Source organism: Haemaphysalis longicornis, unplaced genomic scaffold, assembly GCF_048455015.1.
Source record: "Haemaphysalis longicornis isolate Haplotype H1 unplaced genomic scaffold, Haemaphysalis longicornis Haplotype H1 scaffold_2, whole genome shotgun sequence".
Lineage (NCBI taxonomy): Eukaryota > Metazoa > Arthropoda > Arachnida > Ixodida > Ixodidae > Haemaphysalis > Haemaphysalis longicornis.
In genome coordinates, this window is record NW_027526295.1 from 260,974,097 (window position 1) to 260,998,976 (window position 24,880).

General features: G+C 48.5%; 1 protein-coding gene across 1 annotated transcript; it reads left to right on the forward strand.

Moving 5' to 3' along the window:
• Window positions 1-833: 833 nt before the first annotated feature.
• On the forward strand, window positions 834-23,317 carry LOC144170515 (oxysterol-binding protein-related protein 9-like). The gene is made up of 20 exons (XM_077700363.1): window positions 834-992; window positions 1,147-1,197; window positions 1,259-1,337; window positions 1,462-1,547; window positions 1,665-1,769; window positions 10,429-10,506; window positions 11,048-11,098; window positions 11,168-11,249; window positions 11,618-11,701; window positions 12,512-12,623; window positions 15,301-15,389; window positions 15,600-15,629; window positions 16,460-16,622; window positions 16,935-17,115; window positions 17,849-17,933; window positions 18,702-18,973; window positions 19,432-19,554; window positions 20,056-20,147; window positions 20,971-21,106; window positions 22,918-23,317. The coding sequence occupies exons 1-20, from the start codon at window positions 879-881 to the stop codon at window positions 22,990-22,992; spliced, it is 2,088 nt and encodes a 695-aa protein (XP_077556489.1). The 5' UTR covers window positions 834-878; the 3' UTR covers window positions 22,993-23,317.
• Window positions 23,318-24,880: the final 1,563 nt, after the last annotated feature.

Sequence of the window (24,880 nt, forward strand, 5' to 3'; positions counted from 1 at the left end):
TGAGTTGCGGGTGCCTCACGAAAACGAAAGAAGACAGAAGTCCTGAATGTAACCAATGTTGGAGGTTTTAGGGATAATCCCAATGTGGAAGTCTGAAGGATGTCCTCGGGAAGTACGCTTTAATTATGAGGTGGATGTACTGACTGTAACCTATCTTGGAGGTTTTGGGGATGATCCCAATGTGGAAGTCTGTATAAAGTATGACCCTTGGAGGTACGCTTTAGGACGTGGGATGTGAGCACGTTTTTGGGACGTACATCCCTGGGACGTGGTGTGTTGTCTGGGTTTTTCTAAAGACTTTGCGCACTTAGGTACAAATTATTCCAGCGTGTCAGCTGCACCGCTGGCCTCATTCTTGGCACTGTACCAACGTATAAATCCTGTTGCTAGTCAATAAACAAGAAAGTGTCCTTATAATCCGCAAATGAAAAATGAAAATAACGCCGGAGATACCGATTTTTGGACTGACGACCTGTCACATATAGATCGCGAGTATCCCCGAATAACCAATCACGCCGACAAATCATCGCCAGAAATACGTTGCAGTAGACTGTTTCAGAAAGTATCCAAAGGGTCGCTTTATGGAAAAATCGGTGCACTTCTGATTGCGAAGCTCGCGCAATGGGTAGTACCGAAACCGCAACTTCAAGGATCGGCGGTTTGAGGAAAGCTGGCCCAACGTTGTAACGCAAAAGCTGAAAACCACAATCGTTTAAACCTAGGGCAGACCGGGTACGTGTGCTGAGAAAAGTTCATAGCTGTAACTGTAGAACGCCGTCCCTGCCTGGGTAATTATTATAGAGGAGGCTATGGTCGGTCAGTCGGAGAAACAGCGTCAGCTGGCTCGCAACCATGGGTGCCATGGTCGGCTGGGTAACATGGCGGCGTCAAGTGTCGAAGGGCCGCTCAGCAAATGGACAAACGTCATGAAAGGCTGGCAGTACCGTTGGTTTGTCTTGGACGACAACGCCGGGCTCTTGTCCTACTACACTGTACGTACCACTTCTTGCCGTCAACAGTGCCGTAATTAGCGTTCCTTTGGTATGGGCGTCGTCGCTTGGATCCGGGTCGTCGCAACGCATGAATTCAGTCGCCCGTGAGCTTTCGTTTGCGAGGTGCCGTAACTAGTTTCTGTTTGCGTTTCAGTCAAAGGAAAACATGGCCAGGGGTGCGCGGCGTGGGTGCGTACGGCTTCAGGTAAACACCGCTGAAACGACGTGTTTTTCTAGCGTTGTACAGCGACACACGGAATACGCAGGGGGCGGTCATAGGGATCGACGATGAGGACGACAGCACATTTACGATTCGCGTGGACCGCAAGATCTTTCACTTCCAAGGTGAGCGGGCTTTGCCTCAAGAGCGTGGTACTTGTCGCTTGTTTACCGCTCTACAGTCACTGTGGCCGTCGCATTAGGCGGAAAATGACGTCGGAGGCAAAGCGTCCCTGTGTAATCTTCGCAGCGCGTGACGCCGAGGAGCGGGAGCGATGGGTGCGAGCGCTGGAGGATACGATCCTGAGGCATACGCTACAGCGACAGCCGAACACGGTAAGAGCTTGTCGGTGACGCTGCTGAGCCTCTAACGCAGACTCGAGCTCTGAATTCCTGCCATGCAAAGCATGCTGTGAATAAGCGCACTCAATGGACTTGTGCTTTCGCATGCAGCGTCTGTGGGATCAGACAAGTATTGTGGCGCCGACGCAGCACAACTTTGACACGAAGCTGACAGAAGCGGACTCCTACCTCCAGTTACTCATAGAGCAAATCAGGGTAAGTACTCACGATCGCTTCGTCAGAATGCGTTCAAATTCGTGACACCATCAGGCTAACAGGACCTGAATGGTCCGTGTGATGACAATCGATCGCCAGGCATTTGTGGGTTGCTTTTCACGCAGTAAAGATGGTTCAATAACTGCTTATTAGTGCCACATTTCTTAACACGAAAACGAGACTTCCAACTGCTGTGAGCTTCGTGAAGATGGGCAGTTCGGTCCTTTGAAGTACCAGTTGCAGCCTTTCGGGTTTTAAAATAAGCTGCCGGTTGCTGAAATTTTCGGCTGATTTGACATGGTCACAAGTAAGAACCGGTATCAGACTATTCCACACTATCTTCCGATTGCGGTTAAGCCTTCATCACTAGGCATGCTTTTTCCATGGAGCATTGGTAGGCAATTGATGCAACAGCAACCAGGCTCAGCTGGGTAACTTTAAGTAGCACCAGGTGAGAAGTTATCACTGCAGAAATGAAACCAAAGCTGATGTCAACAACATGAAAGCTACCATTGAAGTGTATAAGACCAGCATGGGGTCTTCAGAAATGTGCGCAGTGGTAATGCTGCTTAGAATCAAAAACTAACTTGGTTGAAGGAAAGCTATCGATGGTTTTGCTTACTGTGGGTGCTGAGATCCCCAAAAACCTATGGTGATCTGCCTTCATCACGAGCAGTATGCTTTTTTTTGGAAGCGGTGGAGAGTGACAACCACGCCCCATTTTGCCAATATTGTTACTTGGCATCAAAAATCTAATTTTCACTATTTTTCACCAGGCTGATGTGGAAAAAATATTTCCTGGAATGGGATGGAATCGGGGATTGAAATCACTGGTGATTGATTTGAATAGGTGTGGTAATGGATGATGAAGTGGCCATGGAGACAAAATACAAGTTTTGCTTGTTAAAAAGACTGCTTTGTCCTAATAGCAATGCTACAAATTTTGTCAACAAACTTCAAGAGAACAGCCTATTATGGTGGTGTAAGACCTGTCTGCTCTGTTGAGAGGCTAAACTTTGTCATGTAAAACTTACAGTTCAGTAAACACTTTATCTCTCTCTCTCTTTATGATGTAACAGGATTGGACTTGAACTATTGGCCAAAACCACTGCCGAGACACATTACTGTGTGATTGGAGTGGGGCCTCTAGCCCTAGCCCAGTTTGATCATACTACCTCCTAGCAGTTAACATTCTGATAACTGTTTTCAGGGTTCCCTCTATTGCGTCACTGCTGACCATCGTAAAGTGCGAGATTCGAAAGATATATATATATATATATATATATATATATATATATATATATATATATACACACACACACACACACACACACACAGAAAGAAATGCAGGCAGTCTACAACGCCAAAGAAGGCATAGGGAAATGCTTACAATATTTTTTTACCGTTAGTAACGTTACAATATTTTTTTATTAATTACATGAGAAAGAAAGAAAGAAAAACACGCGCCCAGAGTGGTGACTGAACCCACGCCTTTCGATTAGATCTCGAATGCCTTACCAATTCGGCTATCTGGGCGACTGTGTTCTCCTTCACTTTCTGGGGTATTTATATTTACTACAACTGTATCTGACGCTTGAGGGTGGTAGCCATATATATATATATATATATATATATATATTGGCATATCAAGGGCCCTTTTGGGCGCATTACATGCAAGGTGGGCAGACAACCGTGAATTTTGTTTTACTCTGTCTTAATTTCTTTTGCTGATTAAAAAAAACGTCTTCTGGCACTCAACTGGAGCTGAGTAAGTCTCCAAAGTCTAGTTTTTTATTAAACAAAGTTGTATTTTGTCTTCATGGCTCCTCCAAAGGATCGATGCCAACTAGCCCTCACTCATGCGGCTGGTCGAGTAGGGTCTGGTCATGTGCTGTAGCTCAGTCTTGGTCAATGTGTAAGGTGGGCTGTGCCCCTTTTTGTCCTTTGCTGTGCTGCCTGAATAGCTTTCATTGCTCAGCGCTTGTCTTTCTGTAGCCAAGTGTGGTATGTAGGCTGTGAGTGTTATGCAGTTTATCCAATAACCGTATCAGCTTAACCTTATCACAGCAGTGTGCTGGAGGCTGAGAGCGATCTGCCTGCAACAGTGTTGGAGGAATACTGTGGCCAGAGGCCAGTTTGCATAAATGGCCTACACATGACAATGAACCTGTCAGGGAGGGGGACATATCAAAACATGCCCTTTTAGTGTACGCGGTGGTAAGAGGAACAAACCTAGCATTGCTGTCACACCTTGCTGGGATTTATTGGTGTGTTGAAATTTGGTGTTCGGAAAATATCAAGTACAAGTTTTAGTTCATCATTTAGCCAGGGATTTTTTTTTTTTCCTTGCTCTGGCTTGCCTTGGATGCTGCCTTCCTTTATGCATGAAATTACCGTGCACATGCTTTACAGGCACAACTGTTTCACAGTGTGCTGCCCTTTCTGTCAGACTGTCAAAATAACTGTGCACAAGGCTAGGCTATAGCCTGTATTCACTGGCGAGTCACACATGTAGGCAACCTGATAGTGTGCTTTCACTGGTTACGTCGGGCTCTGCGGGAGGGCCGTAGTTGTCCGTGCTAAGCACACGACGTGTGTTGGATGCTCCAAACTCTACCCCAGCGAACACATCTCGAGTCCAATGTGAGTGGAATTAATAACATCTGTGTTGACATCACCGTTGAGAATCGGGTTTAAACAAAACAGACGACGCACGCTGGTGTTTTTTTTTTTTTTTTTTTTCGGCATGCGGACGCAGTGGCAGAAGCCTTGCCATGTCCGTGGTGCATCGTTCATGTTCGTGGCCGTCTCCAGTGTTGCCAAGCGAAGAAAGTGACAGCTAAACTTTTAAGTGAATACCATTTATTCAGAAACATGTTTGGCACGGCAGACTTTTCAAACATGTTTCATTGTGTTGGTTGCATTGGGGGCCATGTTTCGCGACTCTTCATTTGCTACCACAAACGAAATTGCTTCCCAGTGTCTTATCTCGCACAGGCATTCTTTTCACACCGCATATTTTTTTGGGACACCAGAGGGGAAACGTCTTTCAGCTTTTTGTGACAACAAGGCGTGCAACATGTCTTAGTGCTCCTATGGCATTCAGGCATATAGTCAGTTGGCACACATGAGTGATCACTACTCTGGCCATTGAAAATAAAACCATACCCACCAGTAGGGAGCAACAGCGCAAAGCTTAACAGGAGGCAGGTTCTATCTGATGTCTTGCATCCACCAGGGAGAGCCAGTGGGTCATTTCTAGGGGATTACATTGAAGGAGCACTGAACATAAAGTTTGGTCAAGTTTCAGGGGCAGTGCTGTTAGAATTATGATACCTCACTTTTCAATACCTGTAGTTCTAAGATAATGGTGCACTTGTGTCTCAGTAGTTAGTTTTATGATGAGCCAATTGTACTATGACAATCTTCCAAGTGAGGGTACCCCATTACATTTGTTTTTAGAAGTTGGCAGCTGATGCATTTGCAAAGGAAAAAGTGATTACACTTTTTTCGGATGGGAATCGCTCTTCTTTAATTCTTGATATCTGGTAATCATTTTTTGTTTTTCAATCCCTCTGTTTCTTTGGCAGCCTTTTTTTTCTACCCAGGCAGCAGGGCTCCTCTGCTGATTAGTGGCAATTGTTGTGATGAAGAAGTACAAAGTAATCTAACACACAAGTGTAAATTTGAGCTGTCCAAAAGGTTCATGAGGCAAAAATTATGGGGCATGTTCGTGGGGAGCACCTCCGCAGCTGTCGCCACAGGCTCTTTCCCCTTGCCCTCCCCACCCGCCGAACATTCCACCGGCCGCAAGGACGTGCTGTCGCCGTCATCCGAGACATAGCACGAGGTGCGTGTGTTGCCAGTGTGCGGTGGAATGTGGAGGCAGGCGCGGAGACTCTGTGGTTTCGGACTCCAGGAGACAGAGAGCAGCGGCGAGGTGTCGAGGACAGGTTGCTAGTGTCATCCAGCAGATTTCAGATTTCAAGTAGCCTTAGCGATGTATGTAAAGAGTTTTCACAGAACCACAGTGTACCTCACCTTTTGGCATGCCTTAGGGAGTAAGCCCACACGTCTTTGAGGCCGGTGGAATGTTTGGCGGGTGGGGAGGGTAAGGGGAAAAAGCCAGTGGCGACGGCCGCGGAGGAGCTCCCCACATCTTTCATGTGTTGTCAAGGGTTCAGACAGTTGTTTCAAATGTTACGAAAACCATGTACATAGGTGTGAGCCGCCAGCATGTGTTTCAGCGTTGGGAGTCTATTGTTCCTTATCGATACCTTGAGGCAAGGCTTTTAACTGTGCTACGGAGCTCTCCCCGTATTGATCCGGTATTTATTGGTTTGTGATCACATAAGCCTAGTGCTGCGACCAAACCAACACTCTCAGGAAGGCAACCTTTTTGAAGCGTTGCCATTGCTAAAGTGCAGCTTTTGAAACTTGGAACAAACGGGGCTGCACGTCGCTAATGAGAAAGCGACGCCCTGACCGGAGTTTTCCAGGCTTCCGCGAAAGTGCAAAGGTTTCAGTGCGTTGTGCGGCATTTGTGGGTGTTTGTTTTCCTGTTCGCCTTTGTGTTAAACACTTTTACTGCGTCCCAGATGTGTCGAAAATGGTGCAGCCGCGCGTCGGCCTATAGGCTCTGGCGCGTCAACAGGCATCCACGTGCGCTTAGACCCCTGTCGCAGCGTTATTTATGGCCTGGGTGAGAGCGATGTCGCGCTGCTGAGGAAAATACTGCAGCTTAGACTTAGAAACTTTGAGCCCTTAGTAGACTGCATGAGACACCACGCACACGTGCACGCCTAAACATTTCTAGTCAAGATTTTTTTCACCCATGCGAAGGGAGTGAGCTGGCATAGATGAACTAGACGAAGGGTCTGCGGAAGAAAGGCCGAAAAAGTGAAACGCGCAAACTGTACATTGGCCGTTAATGAAAGTGTTGCTGTTGGATAATTTTTTTATAGAAATAAAGTAACTGTAACAATATTTCTCGTTACAGTTACACCACAAAAAGTAACAGTGTTACAGTTACAAGTTACTGAAAAAAGCAACTAGTTATCGGTAACGCGTTACTAGTAACTAGTTACTGCTTAAGACTGCTTGCCACATAAAGGGTCTGTTGTGTCAGCCCTGCTTGATCTATTTTCTTTAACCCTTTTCGTACCGTAAAAAAAAAAAAAAAGAAATGTGCCAAATTTACCAAAAAATGTTTTCCCTCAATTTGTAGAGCTTTTTTTTTCCTGAATAAAACGGCACCATTTTTTCGATGAAATAACATTCTTTTATTTCTCTAATTGCACAGAAAAATTGCTCCAAGTTGGCTTCACACAGTACCATTATTTGAATGAGATAACGTTCCTCGTTCCTTTATTTCTTTAATTGTGTAAAAAAGATTGTTCGAAGATGGCTTTACTATAAGACAACAGTGTCTTGCAAGAAACTGCCGGCAGGGATTCAAAATGATCGGTGACGATTATAGTCGCCATGACTGATGATGACTATACTCGTCATCGATCATTTTTGTACAAAATCTCATGGCGACTGTAATTTTGAACTGGAGGAAGAGGGTTAAACAGTTTTTTAGGAGCGACGCATCTTAGGAGCTCAGGCTGTTGGCGTCTCCTGTCGTCAAGTTGTCAGACAATAGTAAAAAAACAAGTGTATAATGGATAAAAACTGGCTTGAAATAAACTAACATGACAAACATGACTAACATTAAAATAAACTAGCATATTTCGGGGTAGCTTCACTGCGGTAGTGCGAAAGTGCTTGTTTTACCGTGGACGAGCGTAGCTTGTCTTTGGTGACAGGAGTACAACCCTTGTGGACGAGCTCAGCTAGTCTTTGGTAGGCAGAGGGTTAATATCCCATGAAGTTTGCAATTGTTATCAGGGCAAAGCAGTCCTTTTAATTAATGAACCAAACTTGTATTTTGTCTTTATGGCCTCTTTGATTGTCTCGGACTGTACTGCTTTCGTGGGAGACCAGGTGTGTGTCCAAGTTTAGAGTGAACAAAAGTTGACTTGTATTCTGTCATTTGCCCTAAGGTAATCTCGCTGCTATGCTGTGAATGCCTATATGTGTGTGCACGCTTGTGCAAAATTTTGAAGATGGGTTTGGTTCTGCTAGAGGCGTGTTGTGCCTGAAGAGGCCGATCGCAAATGAAGATGTTGGATTTCTGAAGAACTGGGGATTCCAAATAAATATCAGCCAGACAGGTGTCTATGTGGTGCCACTAAAATTTGAATGCAAAAAGTTGGAAGCTGGGGTCTTTGAGATTGAAATCATACACAGCTTCAAGTCAGTGTAGACTGTTAAATCTTTACAGGTGTCATTGCAAAATGGTTTCGGTTCCACTTGAAATGTTTCGGGGTTTCTTAATGCGCGAGCATTCTTACGTGACTCACCCCATAAAACTGCCTGTCTGCGGGACACAATGCACCTCACAGGTATGCATGGGCCCTAGGGTGTGCCGTATCTACTCGCGCAATGAACGCACTTTTTTTCGCGTAAAACAGAAGCAAAGTTGGGGGTGCGTTAATTATGCGGGGTAATTTTCCGGAAACTTTTCCGGAAAAGAAGGCCGCAGCGAAATAAAAAAAAGCTTTAGATGACCTACCTTTCACAGTAAATATACGCATACAGATTCGGTAAACAAACAGTGTTTTTATTGAACTTCACTCATTCTCGTTTGTCAAGGCTTCACTTCGTCACTTCTGAAATGCCTACTAGCAGCACGATTCCCATACTCAACTGCGTACTCCAGAGTTTTTTAACTTAAAACTGGCTGTGTAACTGACATTTCGGCCCATCGCCGACTGAAAGGTGCAAGACGAGCAGAAAAGCAAGTAAGTAAAAACACTATCCCGAAAAAAAGTAGGGCTAGACGCTCAGGGGACTAAGTCGACCGAGTGTCGTTGTGGTCTCACGATGCCACGCCGGAGTGTTTGTTACGATGCAGTGCCAGAGAAAATAGCATGCCTCTTTTTAAAAAACGGTAATGGAGATAGCAGCGAACACGTGTCTGTTGCAACCTAGCCTGGTGTTCTCTGAGCCACAAAGCGAGACTCTGCATGAACAGTGCAGAGATGCATTTTGTTCTCCAAGATTTCGAAAGAAAATTTTTATGTTTACAAAAAGCCTGTACAGACAGTCTCCAATCTGTCAGGGCTGTTGCATAGCTGAATGAACACTTTCGATTTTGCACAAGTCGTGTATTTTTCATGTGTAGTGTTGCAGTCATGGCAGTGTTTGTTTTTGAGACACAATTTGAGCACACAAAGAACAATTGCCTGCAAGGGCATGATTCTCGTTATTTCTTTTTTGTTTGGGCTGTTTTCACCGTGCCGCAAACATAGATAAGAATGAGTTGACATGACTGCATATTGGTGCCATATCTGCCTTATCGGTCTTCCTGTCACTGTGTTTAGTGCTGATAAAAAGCCATAAAAAGATAACATATGAAGTGTGGCTCAATGCCCTTGCTTGGGGTACGTGCGTTGTACTGATTTTGGTAGAATCTCTGGGTATTCTGAGGTTTGGGAGCATTTGTAATCAGTACTGAGCCCGCGGTTTTGCCTGTGTGAGTCGCTACAAAGAGAACATACACAAAGAAATTCGCAAAGACTTGGGGAACAGATAGTCTGAAACAGTATTTTTAGTGCAATAGATACTGTACCAACAAATTTTACTTTATGCGAATGATACGAATTAACAATTTCTGGTGTTTCTTTCTGCCTACTCCGTTTTCTGTCCGTGTGGTTTACTGCGCACATGTCATTTTACGCTTCCGTTCGGTTGAAGGCTGTGTTGATGCGGAGGAAAAAATCAGTGGGTCAAAGTGCGGGATCTGAGGTATTTTAATCATGTCTTCGAGATTGTTTTTCCTCCGCTTTTATAAGCGTTCTGCTTGGCGTACGGTGGCTTGCTCTGTGCACCTTCAACGCCCGTACATGAGCGTGGCGTCGCGGTGCAACTCTGGTTTCAGTTTCGGATCGATGTCAGCGCGGCGATCGGGAACTTGTGCGAGGCTGAGTTGGCGATGACGCACCATCCTTTCCGGAGTGTTTTCGAGCCAGGAACGATCCATTGAGCGCCTAGAAAGCGCAAGCGCGGATTTGCCGCGTGCAGGCAACGTCAATTGTTTGTCTTAAATGTTTGTTTTCGTCGCCGGAGAAATTGAAGGTTGTTCGAAAGAGCGACGTCGGCACACGCTGGCTCCCCGCGTACGCCGCGCACGGAGTGAGACTCGACCGTGCCGGCGTGCCACGTGACAGAGTGGGCCAATGGGCGGACGCATGTGTTCCTGCGCGGAAACGAAGGATGGTGGTCCGATGGTTCCGCTCCTCGAGTAGCGGCGATGTTTTCGGTGCTTTGCGGACACGAGGTTCCTCCTGCCGTCCTTCTGATGTCGTTGCCGCCGCCTGCTTGCCTCACCTCGCGAAGCCGCCGTGCGTGATCGGGCGCCCGGGGCCGTGCTGCGACCCGTTGGTGCTTCCTCGGCGGCGAACTGTGGTCGCGTCCGTGGCACGGCGGCTTCCCCGCACGGCCGCCGATCTGGTCGCTGCCAGCTGGAGCGCGAGTGCGCCGCGATCGGGCGCTTCATAGGTGGCCTTCACAAACTGCAACTGTGGCTCGTTTTCCGTCCCCGTTTCCGCAGGACTTAGAGTACAGTATCGAGAAGGTCGGAGACCCTCGAGAACGGCAACAGCTCTCCGGCATCGGCAGCAATGCCAACGTGAGTGCGAGTCAACGTGCGTTTTCGTCTCCAACTTTTAAAATTGCGAGTTTTTCAGTGGACTGGGCGCAATCGTCGGAAATTGTATTCCTCTGCTTAATTTGATTGTTCGATGAAAACGAAACTACAGTGCTTGCTATCGTCTATCTATTTATTTTTCCTTTAATTAATAAAACAGGAAGTGGCAGAGCTTAATTGTTATCGTATGGCATTGACTACTGAGACCATCTGATTCAGGCCGATGGTGTAACGTTTCATTTACAGGTACGTAATATGTGGTCGCCGTTTAGTAATCATTGTCCCCAGGAAACTTTGAGATTAAATTGGCATGTGGGCTGACGCTGATCGAAACATTCGTTCAGCACAGCAAAATAGAAGGGACATGTGGTAAGAACACAGAGTTTATTACCACTTGTTTACACATTTTGCTGGGCTGTATGAAGCTGTTGAATTTAAACTGGGCAGCTTTGAGTCGAAAACGTTTAAACCAGCCACTGGTAAAGTAGACGTCTTCAAGCAACCCCGAAAATTCTCTTTCCAGGCACTTTTAGAAACCATCAAGCACACCATTGTGCTCCTGCAGATTGCCAAGGTAAGGAGTGGCACAGGCTCGATTGGCCGGCCTTACAGTTATACCTGTGTGCTTTTTAAATTCTGCCAGAACACAGCCCAGCCCGTGAATGGAGTCTACCCGCAAAGAAGAGGGGCTGACGACAACAGACCTGTGGCTTTAAGGACACGGGGTGCGCTTCTGCAATCTCGCTCTTACTCGAGTAAATGTCCTGAACTGAGCCATCAAGGCAGGTGTGCTCAAAACCGCTGTATTTTAATATATTCACTGCATGCTGTTGGTGTCTTGACAAGACGTTGAAAGAGCGCTTAAGAAAGGATAAGGTTTTGTTTTAACTGAAAGATAATGTGTTTTGTAGCCCCCTTTGATTTTGTTTGATGGCCAACGATGCCTTGTTTGCTGAGAAATAAAAAAGTAAAGCTAGCATTTTTGTCCCCTGTTTTTTTTTCTTCATGTTATTGAAGATGCCGGGGACTGTATTGGGCTGACTTCCCAGCTGCATGCCTTATGCCTTTCCGTTTCCCGGCGGTGTCTGCACAGATGAGGCTTCAGGCGCAGCGGGCATACAAGGCCACGACACCTCCCGGGCCGTGAGCATCGCGGGCACCGCAGGAGACCCCAAAGGTTGGTCCCACTGGATCGTGGGGCCCCCCTTCCTCACTCCTCCGCAGTCTTTTAGTCGATGGCTTGGCTTGCCTGTTTTGCTACGAATTTACCTGATCAGACCAAATTTAGTCATCCAATGAAGAGCTTGGCCTGCCTTGCTTCACTGGCCTTGCATTGTGAAGTTGGTGCCATTGATAAAAGCAGCGAGGAAACAAGCTTATCAACAAGAGAGTGCATGTTCTTGTTGTGCAAACCCTGAAACGCCTGCTCACACACCAACCTGGCTGTGGTACAAAACTTTGCAAAGATGCCACATCCCTGTGTACTGCTTGCCTTTTACAAAACAACTCATCTGGGGTTCAAGTTTCAAAGTCCCCCCCCCCCCCCTTTTTTTTCCCCTCCTGATATGGGGCTTGTACCACTGCCTGCCGAGGGCAGCTCCCCTCCCATCAAAGTTATCCAGCACACTGATTCAAAATAACCTAAAGTTCAATAGTGTGGATGTTTGCAGTACCTCTGCAGATTAAACTAGGTTATTTACCTGAACTTAGTGGTCACATTTCGAACCTCAATCATTTCGCTGTAGCTAGTGAGCCTTAATGGCCAGCTAGAAAGGACACTGCTGTTTCCATAGGGAAGGACTTACAGAGAACATGCAGGAACATAGCTGCTAAAGAGGGTGTCTGGACAGCAACTGGTGTGGTCAACACTTACACCAGCTTGTGTGCTTCCGTAGGTGTCTCGCTGCATGTGGCTGAACCCGAGTGTTGTCACTGTGTGTGTGCACTGATGAGGAAGCGTTGCTTCTCCTCTCTCGTTGGAACGCAGTGCCACCGGTGTCCTACTCGAGTGACGACGAGGACGAGGAGTTTTTCTTCGACACCCAGGAAGAGACGGAGCACGCCCCCCAGCCGTTGCCGCCGCAGCCGCCGCCACCGTGGTGGGTGGATGCGGGCACTTTGAGCGCCGCAGTATCTGCGCAAGAAGCGGGCTGACCCAGTTTTCAGGGAGACGGGGCGAGGTGGCAACTGGTCTTTCCCTTGCAGGCAAGAGTGGCTGTAACGGTCGCAGCTCTCGGCATGCACAGAACAAGTTGTGCGGGCACTGTGGGATGTGCTATCCAAGCATGCCTCTGAGCAGCCTTGCTGCCATGCAGTAGGGGGATGAAAGAGTAAAACTGGTGAATCAGCTGTTATGAGCTGTTAGACTGGAGAAGATTGGGGGCCGCTCTGGGTAGCTAGGATTGGCTAGAGCACTCTGCAGTTGTGTGGTGTTCTCCAACAAGTGCCTGTTTTCGCATAAAATCACTGCAGATCATCCCACTGGGTTAATGTTTTCTGCTTCTCGAGGGAGGGGGGGACTTCTCAAAATGTCCTCGGCTTCCTAAACCTGATTGCAGGCACACAGAAGGCACGCAATGGCTCTCATAGGGCACTCCTAATTACCGAAGCGTAAAGGAAAAAAGGAAGTGATAGTCCTCTGTAGGAAGCTCACCTGCACCTGCTCAAGTGGTTAACAATGTTTGTAAGAGCCACTACTGGTCCAACTGGTTAATGAGAGATGAGCCATGCAGTTCGTCAGTACAAGATTTTCTCTTTTTCCCCCCCTTTTCTTTTTTTCTTTGCAAATTAGGAAGCGCACAGAGCTCAGCAGGCGTATCCAGACGTGTTGTCAAGCCAACCATGCCATTCTTTAGGCGACGGGGCAGGGAAACCCGGCTGGGTAGAGATGATGCTGCTACGCATAGCAGTCAGACAAAAGGACAGGTCAACTGGTGCACCCCCAAGGAATGCAGGTGGTATTCTAGGCATGGAACTTGTGAGGAGACCGTGCCTTTGACTTTGTAAGCGTCCGCAGTGTCAGTAGTAGGTCCAGGAAAGCTTTAAAGGGGGCAGTCTCTTCTAGCTGTTGCACTAAAAAGAAGCAGCAGCTCACAACTGTCTGGAGGCAAGGAGTGCAGGAGGATTGCGGAGAATTGGGCAGGTTGGTGTACGTTTATGGTGCCAACAGCTCTACAGAAAAGGAAAGACTAAGCAAACGAGGGGGGGGGGAGCTACACCTGGGCTGTGAGAGAGAGAACAAACTTTATTTAGCGACTCAAGTCCAAGCCGTGGTGGTGTTGTGAGCCCTCAGAGGAAGGAGGTGTTCCGCAGATGTCCAACAGTAGAGGGCTTGGCGGAGATGCACAGTGGGTTTCAATGTCCGCAGCCTACAGGGACCACAGGGCAGCCCAAAGAATCTCGGGGAGGTGAGCCGCTGAGCTTGACCTTGAATAAGGAATATCTGGGGAAAGGGTTGGGGGAAAGAAATGTGGGAGGCAGGGTGTCCCTGCCCGCACACATTGACAATAGGAGTTTTCATTATCCGGATAGCCACCGCATATATGACAGTGCGGACGGCCTGGATATTTGTGTATTTAATACAGGAAGAGATCACAGGAGAGGGACAAGGTTTCCACCCGTTTAGTGTATGTTGTGTGTCTGCGTGGCATGAATTTCAAAGGGGGGGTGTAGTGTTCTTGCTGCCCAGAGGTGGCTGAAATGGTCGCGGTGGTGTTTTTTTGCATGCATTGCCCTATCCTCCCTTGGATATACTCTTCAGGCCATGGCTGAAGGCTGTCCGGGGAATGAGCGTCATTAGCCAGAGTGTGGGCTCGTTCGTTATCTTCTATGGTGGCCTGGGATCCATTTGAGGAAAACCTGTGGGTGGAGATTTTGTTGTAGGGGAGGTCTCCGAGTTATTTTAGACAACCTGGGGATATTTGACATTCCCCGAAATCTCGACACATGGACGTTTTTCTGCTTTTTGCCTCCATCAGAAAAGCAGCCACCGCGGCCAGGATTGAACCCACATCCTTGGGCTCAGCAGCACAATGTCACGGCTACTGAGCCACCGCGGTGGGTCCTGGGGTTAAGGGCACAGACACAGCGCTGTCCGTGTCAGTGCCGCGGCTGTGTCCCCCTTCTGCGTAGTCTATCATCTTCTGTCGCCACCGTGAGTGCAAAGGGAGCCAGCGGTTCACCCGTGCAAAGTTTCAGCAGTCACTTGCGGCTGACCTAGGGCCCATTGCTGACCAAGGAGTGGGCAGCTAAGTGACTAGCAAGGCTCCCTCACTTACTCGTTCTATAGCTTCAGTATGGTAGTTGACCTCATCTACAGGTTAAAAGATTAAACACTGAATCAACTTGTTATCACTGAGGTCCGAATAAGGGGCACACAGTGCTAATAGAAGGAACTAAATAAGGGAGCAGCATTACATTGTCATGTGAAGCAGAGACTAACCGTGTTTGGTAGCCCTCTGTAATCGTACATGGGCCTAGCGCAGCAGTGGATGGCAAGGAGTAGGTATAGCAGTGTTGCCGCTGCCTTGCTGTGATCGGTTCAGCCTAAGGCGGGGCTAAGCTAACCATATGCATATGCAGGGGAGCATATGAACTGGAGGCAAAGCCTGCCTTAGTTCGCATCAGTTGGCAGGCCGAGTGCGTGGCCATTTTCTTGAGTTGTTTCCTCGCATGTTACTCTCGCTTTGCTATAATTTCAACTTATGACCTTGTGAGGCTATTGGTCTTTGTTAATTTTTGCCTTTGCCATGCCTCGCGTTCTGTTTGTCTGCCCAGCGAGCCCACCAGCAACAAGTCCACCACTGAAGTGATGAGCACAGCTGGCACTTCTCAAGCCAGTGCACCTCTCTACTCCGTTTATGATGGTGAGTGCCTGCTGGCAACTGTTTCAGTACCGGGAAAGTGCATGGCAGAGCAGCTGGGCAGTGAAGCAACTGCAACGGTGTCCATTATCTCATGCCTACTCATGGCCCATTGCGTATGCTTCCGAGTGTAGTCGTGCCCCATTGCAGGTGATGTATTACTTGGCAAAGCCTGCAGGTTTCTCATAGGTGTCTTTGTTTCTGTCTTGACAGCTGCCTACGAAGATGATGCCGAAGATGAATGTAAGTCACTTGCTTTGTCTTCCAGCCATTTTTTTTTTTTTTTTTCAAATGCAGTACTTTCAGCATTAACTTGGCATTATGTTTCTGTGCACGGCATTACTTTTCACAAAAAGTGTCAAGCAGTGCTAGTAGAGATGGCTTGCAACCCTGGCTGCACTGCGTAATGTTCTTCAAGTCAATAGAGATCGAAATGGCCAATATCAAAATATCTTCTAATCTTCTAACAGATAGGTTCATTTAGAGACGTTGCTGTAGTGCTCACAGTTAAAAGTGTACTAAAATGCATTTTAAACATGGTATGTGAACTCGCACATCTGTGAAGTTATGGCCTATGTGAACACTTTATGGGAAACACTTCCTATATTTCTCGTGTTGCTCAGACTATCTTTACTTTGTTTTTTCTAAAAATTCTAATTCGGCATGTCGAGTAGCCTAATTAGATTTTTACTAGCTTGTTTTTAAGTAAAGAAGTTATGTGCTGCATTTTTCAATACACTTGTTTGCTGTCTCATGAGATCATTAGTCATCCTGCTCCCAGCTTTCTACATTTCCTCATGTATGCCGCATGGAGCAGTAGGAATTTTATTACCATTTGCATGCTGGTCAGCACTGGTGGAGTTGATAATGGTCCTGCCCTGTACTGTGCAATGTCTACTATAATAGCCCTATCACCACAGCCTTTGTGGCTGCGAGGTAACTGGTACCCGTGGGAGGGGAGAGACGACATGCCTGGCTGAAACAGTCGTCGTGGTTAGCGCCATCTTGAAGCCTGAGTCATAGCAGTGGTACTACAGCCAGAAGCACTGCTGCTTCTTCCTCTGACCACGCAGTGGGCTCCCTGGAGGGCCAGAAGAGCGTCTTCTCCCACCTGCTGTCTCAAGTACGCATCGGCATGGACCTCACCAAGGTCACCCTGCCCACCTTTATCCTGGAACGCCGCTCCCTTCTCGAGATGTATGCCGACTTCTTCGCCCACCCAGACCTCTTCGTCAGGTGGGGAAAATCCGTTATTGTTTGTCCCAAACTATCAGGTGTGATGCCTTGCCCAAACCAACTGAGCTGAAAAGATGGCAAGAAAGGGACTGCATAAACCGGTTCACTAGAATTTTTTTAGTGTAGGGGAGCTGGTTGGAAAGGACAGCCTTGTGCGTTTGGGCAACATCAAACGACCAATGGTGTGTCCTTGCTGACAGGCCTGTTGGCATCTTTGAGTGTTGGGTGGTTGCTTGTGAATAGAGAGAAGCGAGTGGACCATCAAATCGGGCCGACCGTGCTCATAGTGGTCCAACGGCGGCCCCCGTGCAGAATCGGCGACTGCGAGGACCCAAAGGAGCGCATGGTGGAGGTGGTGCGGTGGTACCTGTCGGCCTTTCACGCGGGACGCAAGAGCTCCGTGGCCAAGAAGCCCTACAACCCCATCCTGGGCGAGATCTTCCGCTGCTACTGGAAGCTGCCCGCAGGCGACAAGGCCGGCTCGGCGGCAGGGGTGCGTGCTGCTCCTTCCCCTCTGCTACTGCACTCCCTCCACGAGGCACCTTGAGCACCACATCTGGAGGAGTAGTAATGCTCAAGTGCACTGTGCACAATTTCGCATTCAATTTCCGTGTGCCATCCTTAGGGTGACCCCTCCAAATACATGGCTTCAGGGAAGCTGCATGGGGAGCCGTTCTCAATTCTGGACCATTGGCCCAAGCATGAGCCCTGTGGCTGCAGTGGAGGTTGCCTCGTAAAAGAGACTCTGTTACAAGAGACATTTGAATGAAAACAGTTTGTTTGGACAAGAGACACATGGTTATAAGAAACATTTGAATGAAAACAGTTTGTTTGGTTTTCCTATGGGAGCACCACCGCATACAAGATACCTTGGTTACAAGAGACGTGTTTGCAGAGCCCCTTGAGTGTGTCTTGTAACGAGGTTTTGCTGTGTCAACCTACTGCTTAACTTCCTCACACACGGGGCTGTTTTGTTGCCCATTGTGCCTGCGCTTGCACAGCAATGTCGTCTAGCCAAGCTTTCACAATCGGCAATGCAGCTCCACTCCCAACCTCCCCCCACCCCCACCTGTCTCGGTCAAATCAGTTGGCTCTGGTGTAGTTGGGTTGAGGCTAGATGTTTTGGAGGCCTGCCTTCAACAGAGTTCTCTTGCAGATGTACCAGTCGGCCAGTGTTAACTGGCTTACATTAAGCATTTCAACTTGGTCCTTGCTCCCAACGGCAGGCAGCTGTCAAAGACGGTCCCGTCCCCTGGGCCACCAGCAGTGACCTGACCTTCATCGCTGAGCAGGTCTCCCACCATCCCCCAGGTACGTGTGGCACCGCTTCACTGCAGGCAACTCTTTATTGCCGTTCTTTTTTTTTATATATATACCAACAGAAGGTAATGTCTCACCTAGTATCCACATTCTTGCTGACAGTGCATTTTACATAGAATCTGATATACCCTTTTTTGACAGATATAAAACCATGTTTGAGGTTGCTTTTACTGAATGCAAAGAACACTGACACGAAATGGAATATTCATGTGCAAAGCAGCAAAGCAGACATGACACCTACAATTCCTATCACACTATTTGGTATGCTCTTTGAATAATGGGGGATTTCAGCCTCAGGCATGTTATTAGTGGCTTGATCAGTAAGAAAGGTAGTCGATGTTTTCGAACAATCAGGCTCGCAGAGGCATGATACACATATTGATGCATCTCAACAGTTTCATCCGCTATGCTACCAGGGCTGCTACCACTGTCGGGAAAGATTCACGGAAAGAGTATGCGTGTTATTGTTGGCAGACTGAGTACGTTGATAGATGATTGTGAAGAGCTGTTTCTGTGCATCCACAGAAGACGTGTCTTCAGCACATTGCACGCACCAGCTTCTAGTGACTTTGTCAAAAGTCTGACAATTCTTGGCACATTTTCCCCCCAGTTTTAGGGTAAAAATAGGGGCCTCTATACCCCCTGTTCTTTATTTCCTAGTCAGTGGTCCGTCCAACAAAGCTCCTGTCTTTCAACAAGAAGGAAGATTCCCCTCGAATGCTGCCAATTTCCTGTGCTCCGCTCGCTCTGTGCACGCAGTGTCGGCCTTCTACGCGGAGCACGCGGCCAAGGGCATTGCCTGCTGCGCGCACATCTGGACCAAGTCCAAGTACCTGGGCATGAGCATTGGGGTGCACAACGTGGGCCAGGGCTGCATCATGTTCCTGCGGCACGACGAGGAGTACGTGGTCAACTTCCCCAGCGGCTACGGACGCTCCATCTTCACCGTGCCCTGGATCGAGCTGGGCGGCAACGTCGAGATCACCTGCCACAAGACGGGCTACAACGCCCTCATCCAGTTCCACACCAAGGTCGGGGGAAACCTCCGGGGCAAACCCTGGCATTGGCAACTGGGGGCGAGCACAGACACCAGGGGCAGCGAGACAAACTCTCAAGCTGCTGGGGCACCATGCAGGAAAGGGGAGATAGCCGCGTGCGCACAGTGTTCAGCAGTAAATGACAGGAGTGGTTAGAAGCCTATGCTTTCATCCGACGGTGAACATCAGCAGACTGATGACTACTTTAGAGCTGGCTGACCACAAGTTATTAGTGACGTTTCATTTCCATGTGTTCTGCTCAGAACAAAGGCAATGTTTCTAAAAGTGGCGTATGCTGGTGAATAGCTTGTGATGTCTAAGTGATAATTGGCTGCAAGTGGGTGTACCGTGCAATAATTTTTATTCGTCGTGGTTCTTTTTCACGTTTGCTGGAAGTGCCTGAATTACAAGACTTGATATTTCTGACTTGCACTGCTTTCTCTCCTTGGCAGCCTTTGATTGGGGGCAAGAAGCATCAGCTAACAGCCGAGGTGTTTCCTCCCAATGAAAAGAAACCGTTCATGACTGTCACCGGTGAATGGAACGGTGTCATGACTGCAAAGTACACCAATGGGGTAAGCTGTGGTCGACACACTCCACAAGGGAATTTAGAAGCTGGGCTTTTCAACATCTTGGTCCTGAGACAGGGCTAATAAAGTATGCCTGAAGCCTTGGATGTCAGCGGATGCATATAAAATTCTGAACTGTATTCCCAGCCTGCATCTTGAGTCAGTCGTAAAATTGCCCATTAGGTAATGCAGCCTGCACATTGTTCATGTTTGGACAAGCGTTAGTGCCAAAGAATAAGGGTTTTGTTCTCAGTCCTGTTGAAAGCAGCCACTGCACATCACCACATGTGCATGCTTCCACTTTCTGAAGCATGAGCAAGCATTTGTATTGCATGCCACTGCATTTCTGAGATAGTTGAAATAGGAAGACTGATGCACACATATCGATGGACGCCGACCTATCTGAAACAGCCCCCCTTAAAAGTAAGCAGTAATTTATGTGGCCTTTTGTAAAAAATTCCAGCCTGACCCCCTCACTCTGTGTCCCCCCTTTTACCCCCCCCCCAGGAGCAGGCAGTGTTTGTGGATACAACCACTTTGGCAACCACAAAGAAGGTAGTCCAGCCAATCCAACGGCAGGAGCCACATGAGTCTCGAAGGTAAGCCTTCACTCTTATCCGTGTGCATGGCAGAAGCAGGCCACTCGCTGCAGTTCCAATGCCCCTGACTCCTAGAGCACCCTTGGGGCTACACTGGGGCAGTTTGGCTGATTTGTCCCATTCGGTAACATGCGTAGGGTACAGAGCACATTACATGGGCCCTTGAACGCACGAGACTGATACAATGGGGTACTGGGTTCCTGGTCTCAACTGAGCACTACACCTTTGAGCATTTTCTCTTGTCCACATTACTGCGCTAGGAGCTACGGGGTTGTGCAGTGGCATGACCGTGATGCTACACACCACATTCATCATTAGGCTGCCGTTGTTTTATTTCCCTTTTGCCGACAACTGAAGCAGCTACCCTATGTCTTCACCCAACCCCTCCCCTCCTGCCAAAATGTGTACCAGGGACCATTGTAGTGTGTTGCCATGGCTGCGTAAAAGTGCCGTGGCTGATTGTCATTTGTACCGCAGAAAATGGGGCTTCCAGGTATTGGGAATCATTTTCACCGCTTTAGGTAGTCACAGCAGTCAAGCAGGCTATAGCTGCATTGTAGGTGTGTCACAGTACATGTGCACATGTGCTGAGAGGTTGACGCACCAGTGGGCTGTTGAGCTCGAAGTGAGGGCAGCCCTTTTTATGACTGCCATCGGGCCCTCTTGGTTCCCATGCTGTCGGGGGGTTACTCATGCATGCACCTTTGTGCTTGCTACACGCAGCGGCAACAAGCAGCATGGCAGTTAATTCATTCACCATGTGTCTTGAAGCTTGTTGTGGTCATTTGAAGAACTTGACCTGAGCGACTCCTCCCCAAACCAGGCTATGGAAGGAGGTGACGCTAGCCCTGAAGAACAAGGATGTGAACAAGGCGACCGACAGCAAGACCTTCCTTGAAGAGCAGCAGCGCAGGGAGGCCAGCGAGCGCCTGCACAGCGGCCAGTCATGGAAGACACGGGTGCGCAAACATTGTTCCCACTCCACTGTCTCTGCCGCACCATTCTGTTAACCCTTTCACTGCCGGATGTTTCTGGCCGTGACGCAACCCCAGTGTCATCTTGGTTTCAAAAATATTCGGGAGGGGGTATAGTGATTTATTTGACTGTGATAGCGTCCGGAACGTAACCCGTCGAAAGAAAGAGCGTGGGTGTTAAATGGCCTTTCTTCCAGATATTTTCAGTTTGCCGTGCACGCTTCCGAGATGGTGACCCCACCATTTTAACATCAGAATCTGACTCTGTGGAACTTGCACCCCTTCCTCGGATGAGAAACTCTCAGAATGTGAATCCGAGCTTGACTCGTATACGGACTGCAATCAAAGAACCATCGCTCCTGTCCGCAGTCGAAGGCCCCGTGCGGTCAGCCATCCGAAAGTAACCACACGCATGGAGGGAGCCCGCACAACGCACAGGAATGAGCGAGTTTTCGAAAGGCGCGATTGAGTCATGTTTCGGTCTATTGTAGAGGCAACAGCCTGCTGGGCTAACTTGGCACACCATAGCAGATGCTGGACAAGAACAAAAAACAAAAAAAAAAACCTAGAAATCCTTTGCGGATGGCACCACGACCCCTTGCACCCGTAATCGCACGTGTACCGCAAGGTCACTCATCCCGACAGAGTACAGCGCGCGGAGCGACTACGTCCCCAGCAACGACAGGTGGGTGCGGTCGCTCCGTACTCTTCAATACACTATGAGATAGCTAGCAAGTGAAAATACAAGCTACTAGAAAGATTCGACAGGTGGCACGGACAGTCCAGGCCAGGGTTCTCCAGTGGAATTTTTTAGAGATGAACATTTTGAGAATGAAGAATGGGGGGAGGGGGGCAAGAAGTTTAGCGATTTCAGATTTTTATTACAAGTATTGAACAATTCTGGAGCTGCTGCGTGGTGAAAAGTGGAAGCTCTTAAACAAAACAAGAAACTGATAAGCGCAAGCATTAACTCCAAGATTTGCATGTAGCTTGCAATCGAGACCTCAAGGCCGCCTGTTGAGGCTCCTTTTTACGTAACCGGATGGCGGGAGGTGCGGCCCGCTGGTGTAGCGTTGCTCTCGCACAATGGCCGTTTTTAGTTCCTCTGCTGCACATTTCGAATCGGTCAGCCGGAGCAGTGGGCGGCCTATTGAAGGCAGTGGGCAGGGAAGCGGAGGACTGGGCGGCATTTCCACCGCCGCCCACTGTGTGGAGAACCCTGGTCGAGGCGTAATCGCACGCGTGCCACATGGTCACTCATACTGACAGAGTACAGCGCACGGAGCGACCAAGCCCCCCAGGAACGAAAGGTGGGCGCGGTCACTCTGTACTCTTCAATATACCGTCATAAAAAGTATCAAGTGAAAATACGAGCTACTAGAAATATTTGACAGATTGTGCGAACAGTCCAGGCGTGCCCGCTTTGCGCTATGGCGCGAATATTTGAACACGCGATGGAGAACGTAGTGGTATGTCAATGACACTGCGGAGGAGAAATGCGAAAACATACCAGTACGTCAGTGACAGCGAAAGGGCTAAAATGATGCCTGATATCACGATGAGCCAATTTACGATACCAATGATGTTATAACGATGAGTCGTGCGAACACTGCTGAATCTCCGCATACTAGTGCTAGTTTGTCTCGGGTTCTGAAAAAATGGAGCGAAATGGCTGAGGCCAAACAATTCCGAGTGGAGGTTACAGATCATGTCTCAGGCCTCACCCAATGTCCTTGCGTGCCCGAAAAGAGCAGGGTCCCACCCAACGCTTGCCCCCCTGCTGTACATGTGTGCAGGTGTTCCACATGGAGGGGGAGCACTGGGCCTACGACCACTCCCTGCAGAAGCGCGTGGGCAAGCAGCAGAAGTAGCCAGGGCCGTCCACCACCGTCTCACCAGGGGCTCTCGCCCGAAGCCAGCCTTCCCACTATGCATTCCAGCCGGAGTGGTGCCTCCCGCGCGTGACTGCGGGCGGCGGGACAGTGCTCCGCAGCTCGGGAGGAGCGGGTGTTCCTGCCGCTCGGAGACAAACCCCACCGGTCGCGCTGCCGCACCCACTCCACCGGTGCCGGCTAGTTGGTGGCGGCTGTGTGTACAGACAGGCTCCAGCAGCGAAGGATGCCCCCCTCCGTGTTGAGCAATAAAAGCGTGGCCTTCCTTCTCTCAGAGGCGCACGCCCTCTGACAGTGTTCTCAACACTGCGTGCAGCACCCTACCCTCCTCCCTGCGTCACGTCTCTGATAAATGTTCTTTGTCTGTCTTTTTTTTTAATGCAAATTCTGCCTTCCAGAGCTGCCTTTTGCTATGTAATATAAACGTGGTACTTGAAAAATGACAGAAAAAACAAAACATTAGGCATATTTAAGAAAAAACATAACATAAGCAGTACTTGCAGTGTTTTTTAAAATAAAAATCTGATGATTATGATACTCCCTAGTGCGAAATTCATGCACAGCGCAAACTGCAGCCTTGGTCATAGCGCATAGCTGCTGCGTTTCAGGAAGTTATAGCATGATGAGTAAGCACACGGCGGCCCGCGCTACTCTGCCGTTACCTCGCAGCGCGTCGCCACCGCCGAGCATGTAGTAAATCATGTTTGAACCCCCTACGCAAATGTCGTGTGGTTTGGACGAGCCCTGCAACGAGGAGGACGCCATAGGTCTGATGTACGTGCAGCACTCGGCGTGTGCTGTGCTTTTGTGGTGCAGCCTCAGCATACTGCCCCCCTCCTCGCACTTTCACCACACTGTCCTCCACTGCTTTCCTTCTGTCTTCGGTGTCCTCTTCGTTCGCTCGGTTATGAGGAGCGGCGACGCTGTAAAACCACAGTAGTGGATGCTTAAGTGCTGTGCACTAAAGGAAGCTGGGCACGATCTGCATAATGCAACTGGAAGTAGCACCGGCAGAGCTGTGCGGGAGAAAGGCTGATGCAGCACAGTGTTTGAAAGTTGGGGAATGGGTAGTCAAGCACGAGCCACACCACCATTGCCTGATGTGTTTACCGCGTGGCGCACTACCTGCATCAGTCCAGTGACAGGCACTAGTGCTCTAGCACAGCCATTTATTTGGGACCTCCTAAAAACATGCGAGTGCCACAGATGAGAATGCATCTGGCCGAGATCAAGGCAGCACCTTACAGCATCACTGTGCTTGCCTCGTCGTCTGCCGGATGCTTCACCTGAGTGATACCTTGCCTAGCTTCCCACATTAAATCGAGCTCATGGGTCTCGGTGATCCCTACAAGGTACAGGCGAGCATTGCGTGGGCATTGCATATTTACTATGTGTTGTATGTTGCATGTAATTTAAGGCAGCTACGTTTACCTGAAGCACTTAACTACAGTGAACCACATATTGCTGCAACATAGAGCCCTAAAGCAATTTTTTTAATCTCTTTTTGTAGGGTGGAGAACACACACCCAGAAACTTCCTCTAACCAGTAGCCGATATAATTAGTATTTCTAAAACTTCTCGCAAACCCAGCATCAGTTCTCTCCAATGGTACTAAAGGACTGTGTATACGTACAGCTGCATTGACACTGACTGCCATGTTAGTTTAGTTGAAAATAGGGTAAAGGGTGGCAATGAATCTGTGACTTAAACTTGCTAGCAAAAGCAACCATAAAAAAAATGGGTTTAAAAATTAAAACATTCAGTTGTGGGATTTTGTTCGTAGCGATGTAATACAAATGGCTGTCATGAGAAAGTTGGGCCAGTAGAAACACTGGCCCCTGTATCTAGTCTAACGTGTCTTTTTGTG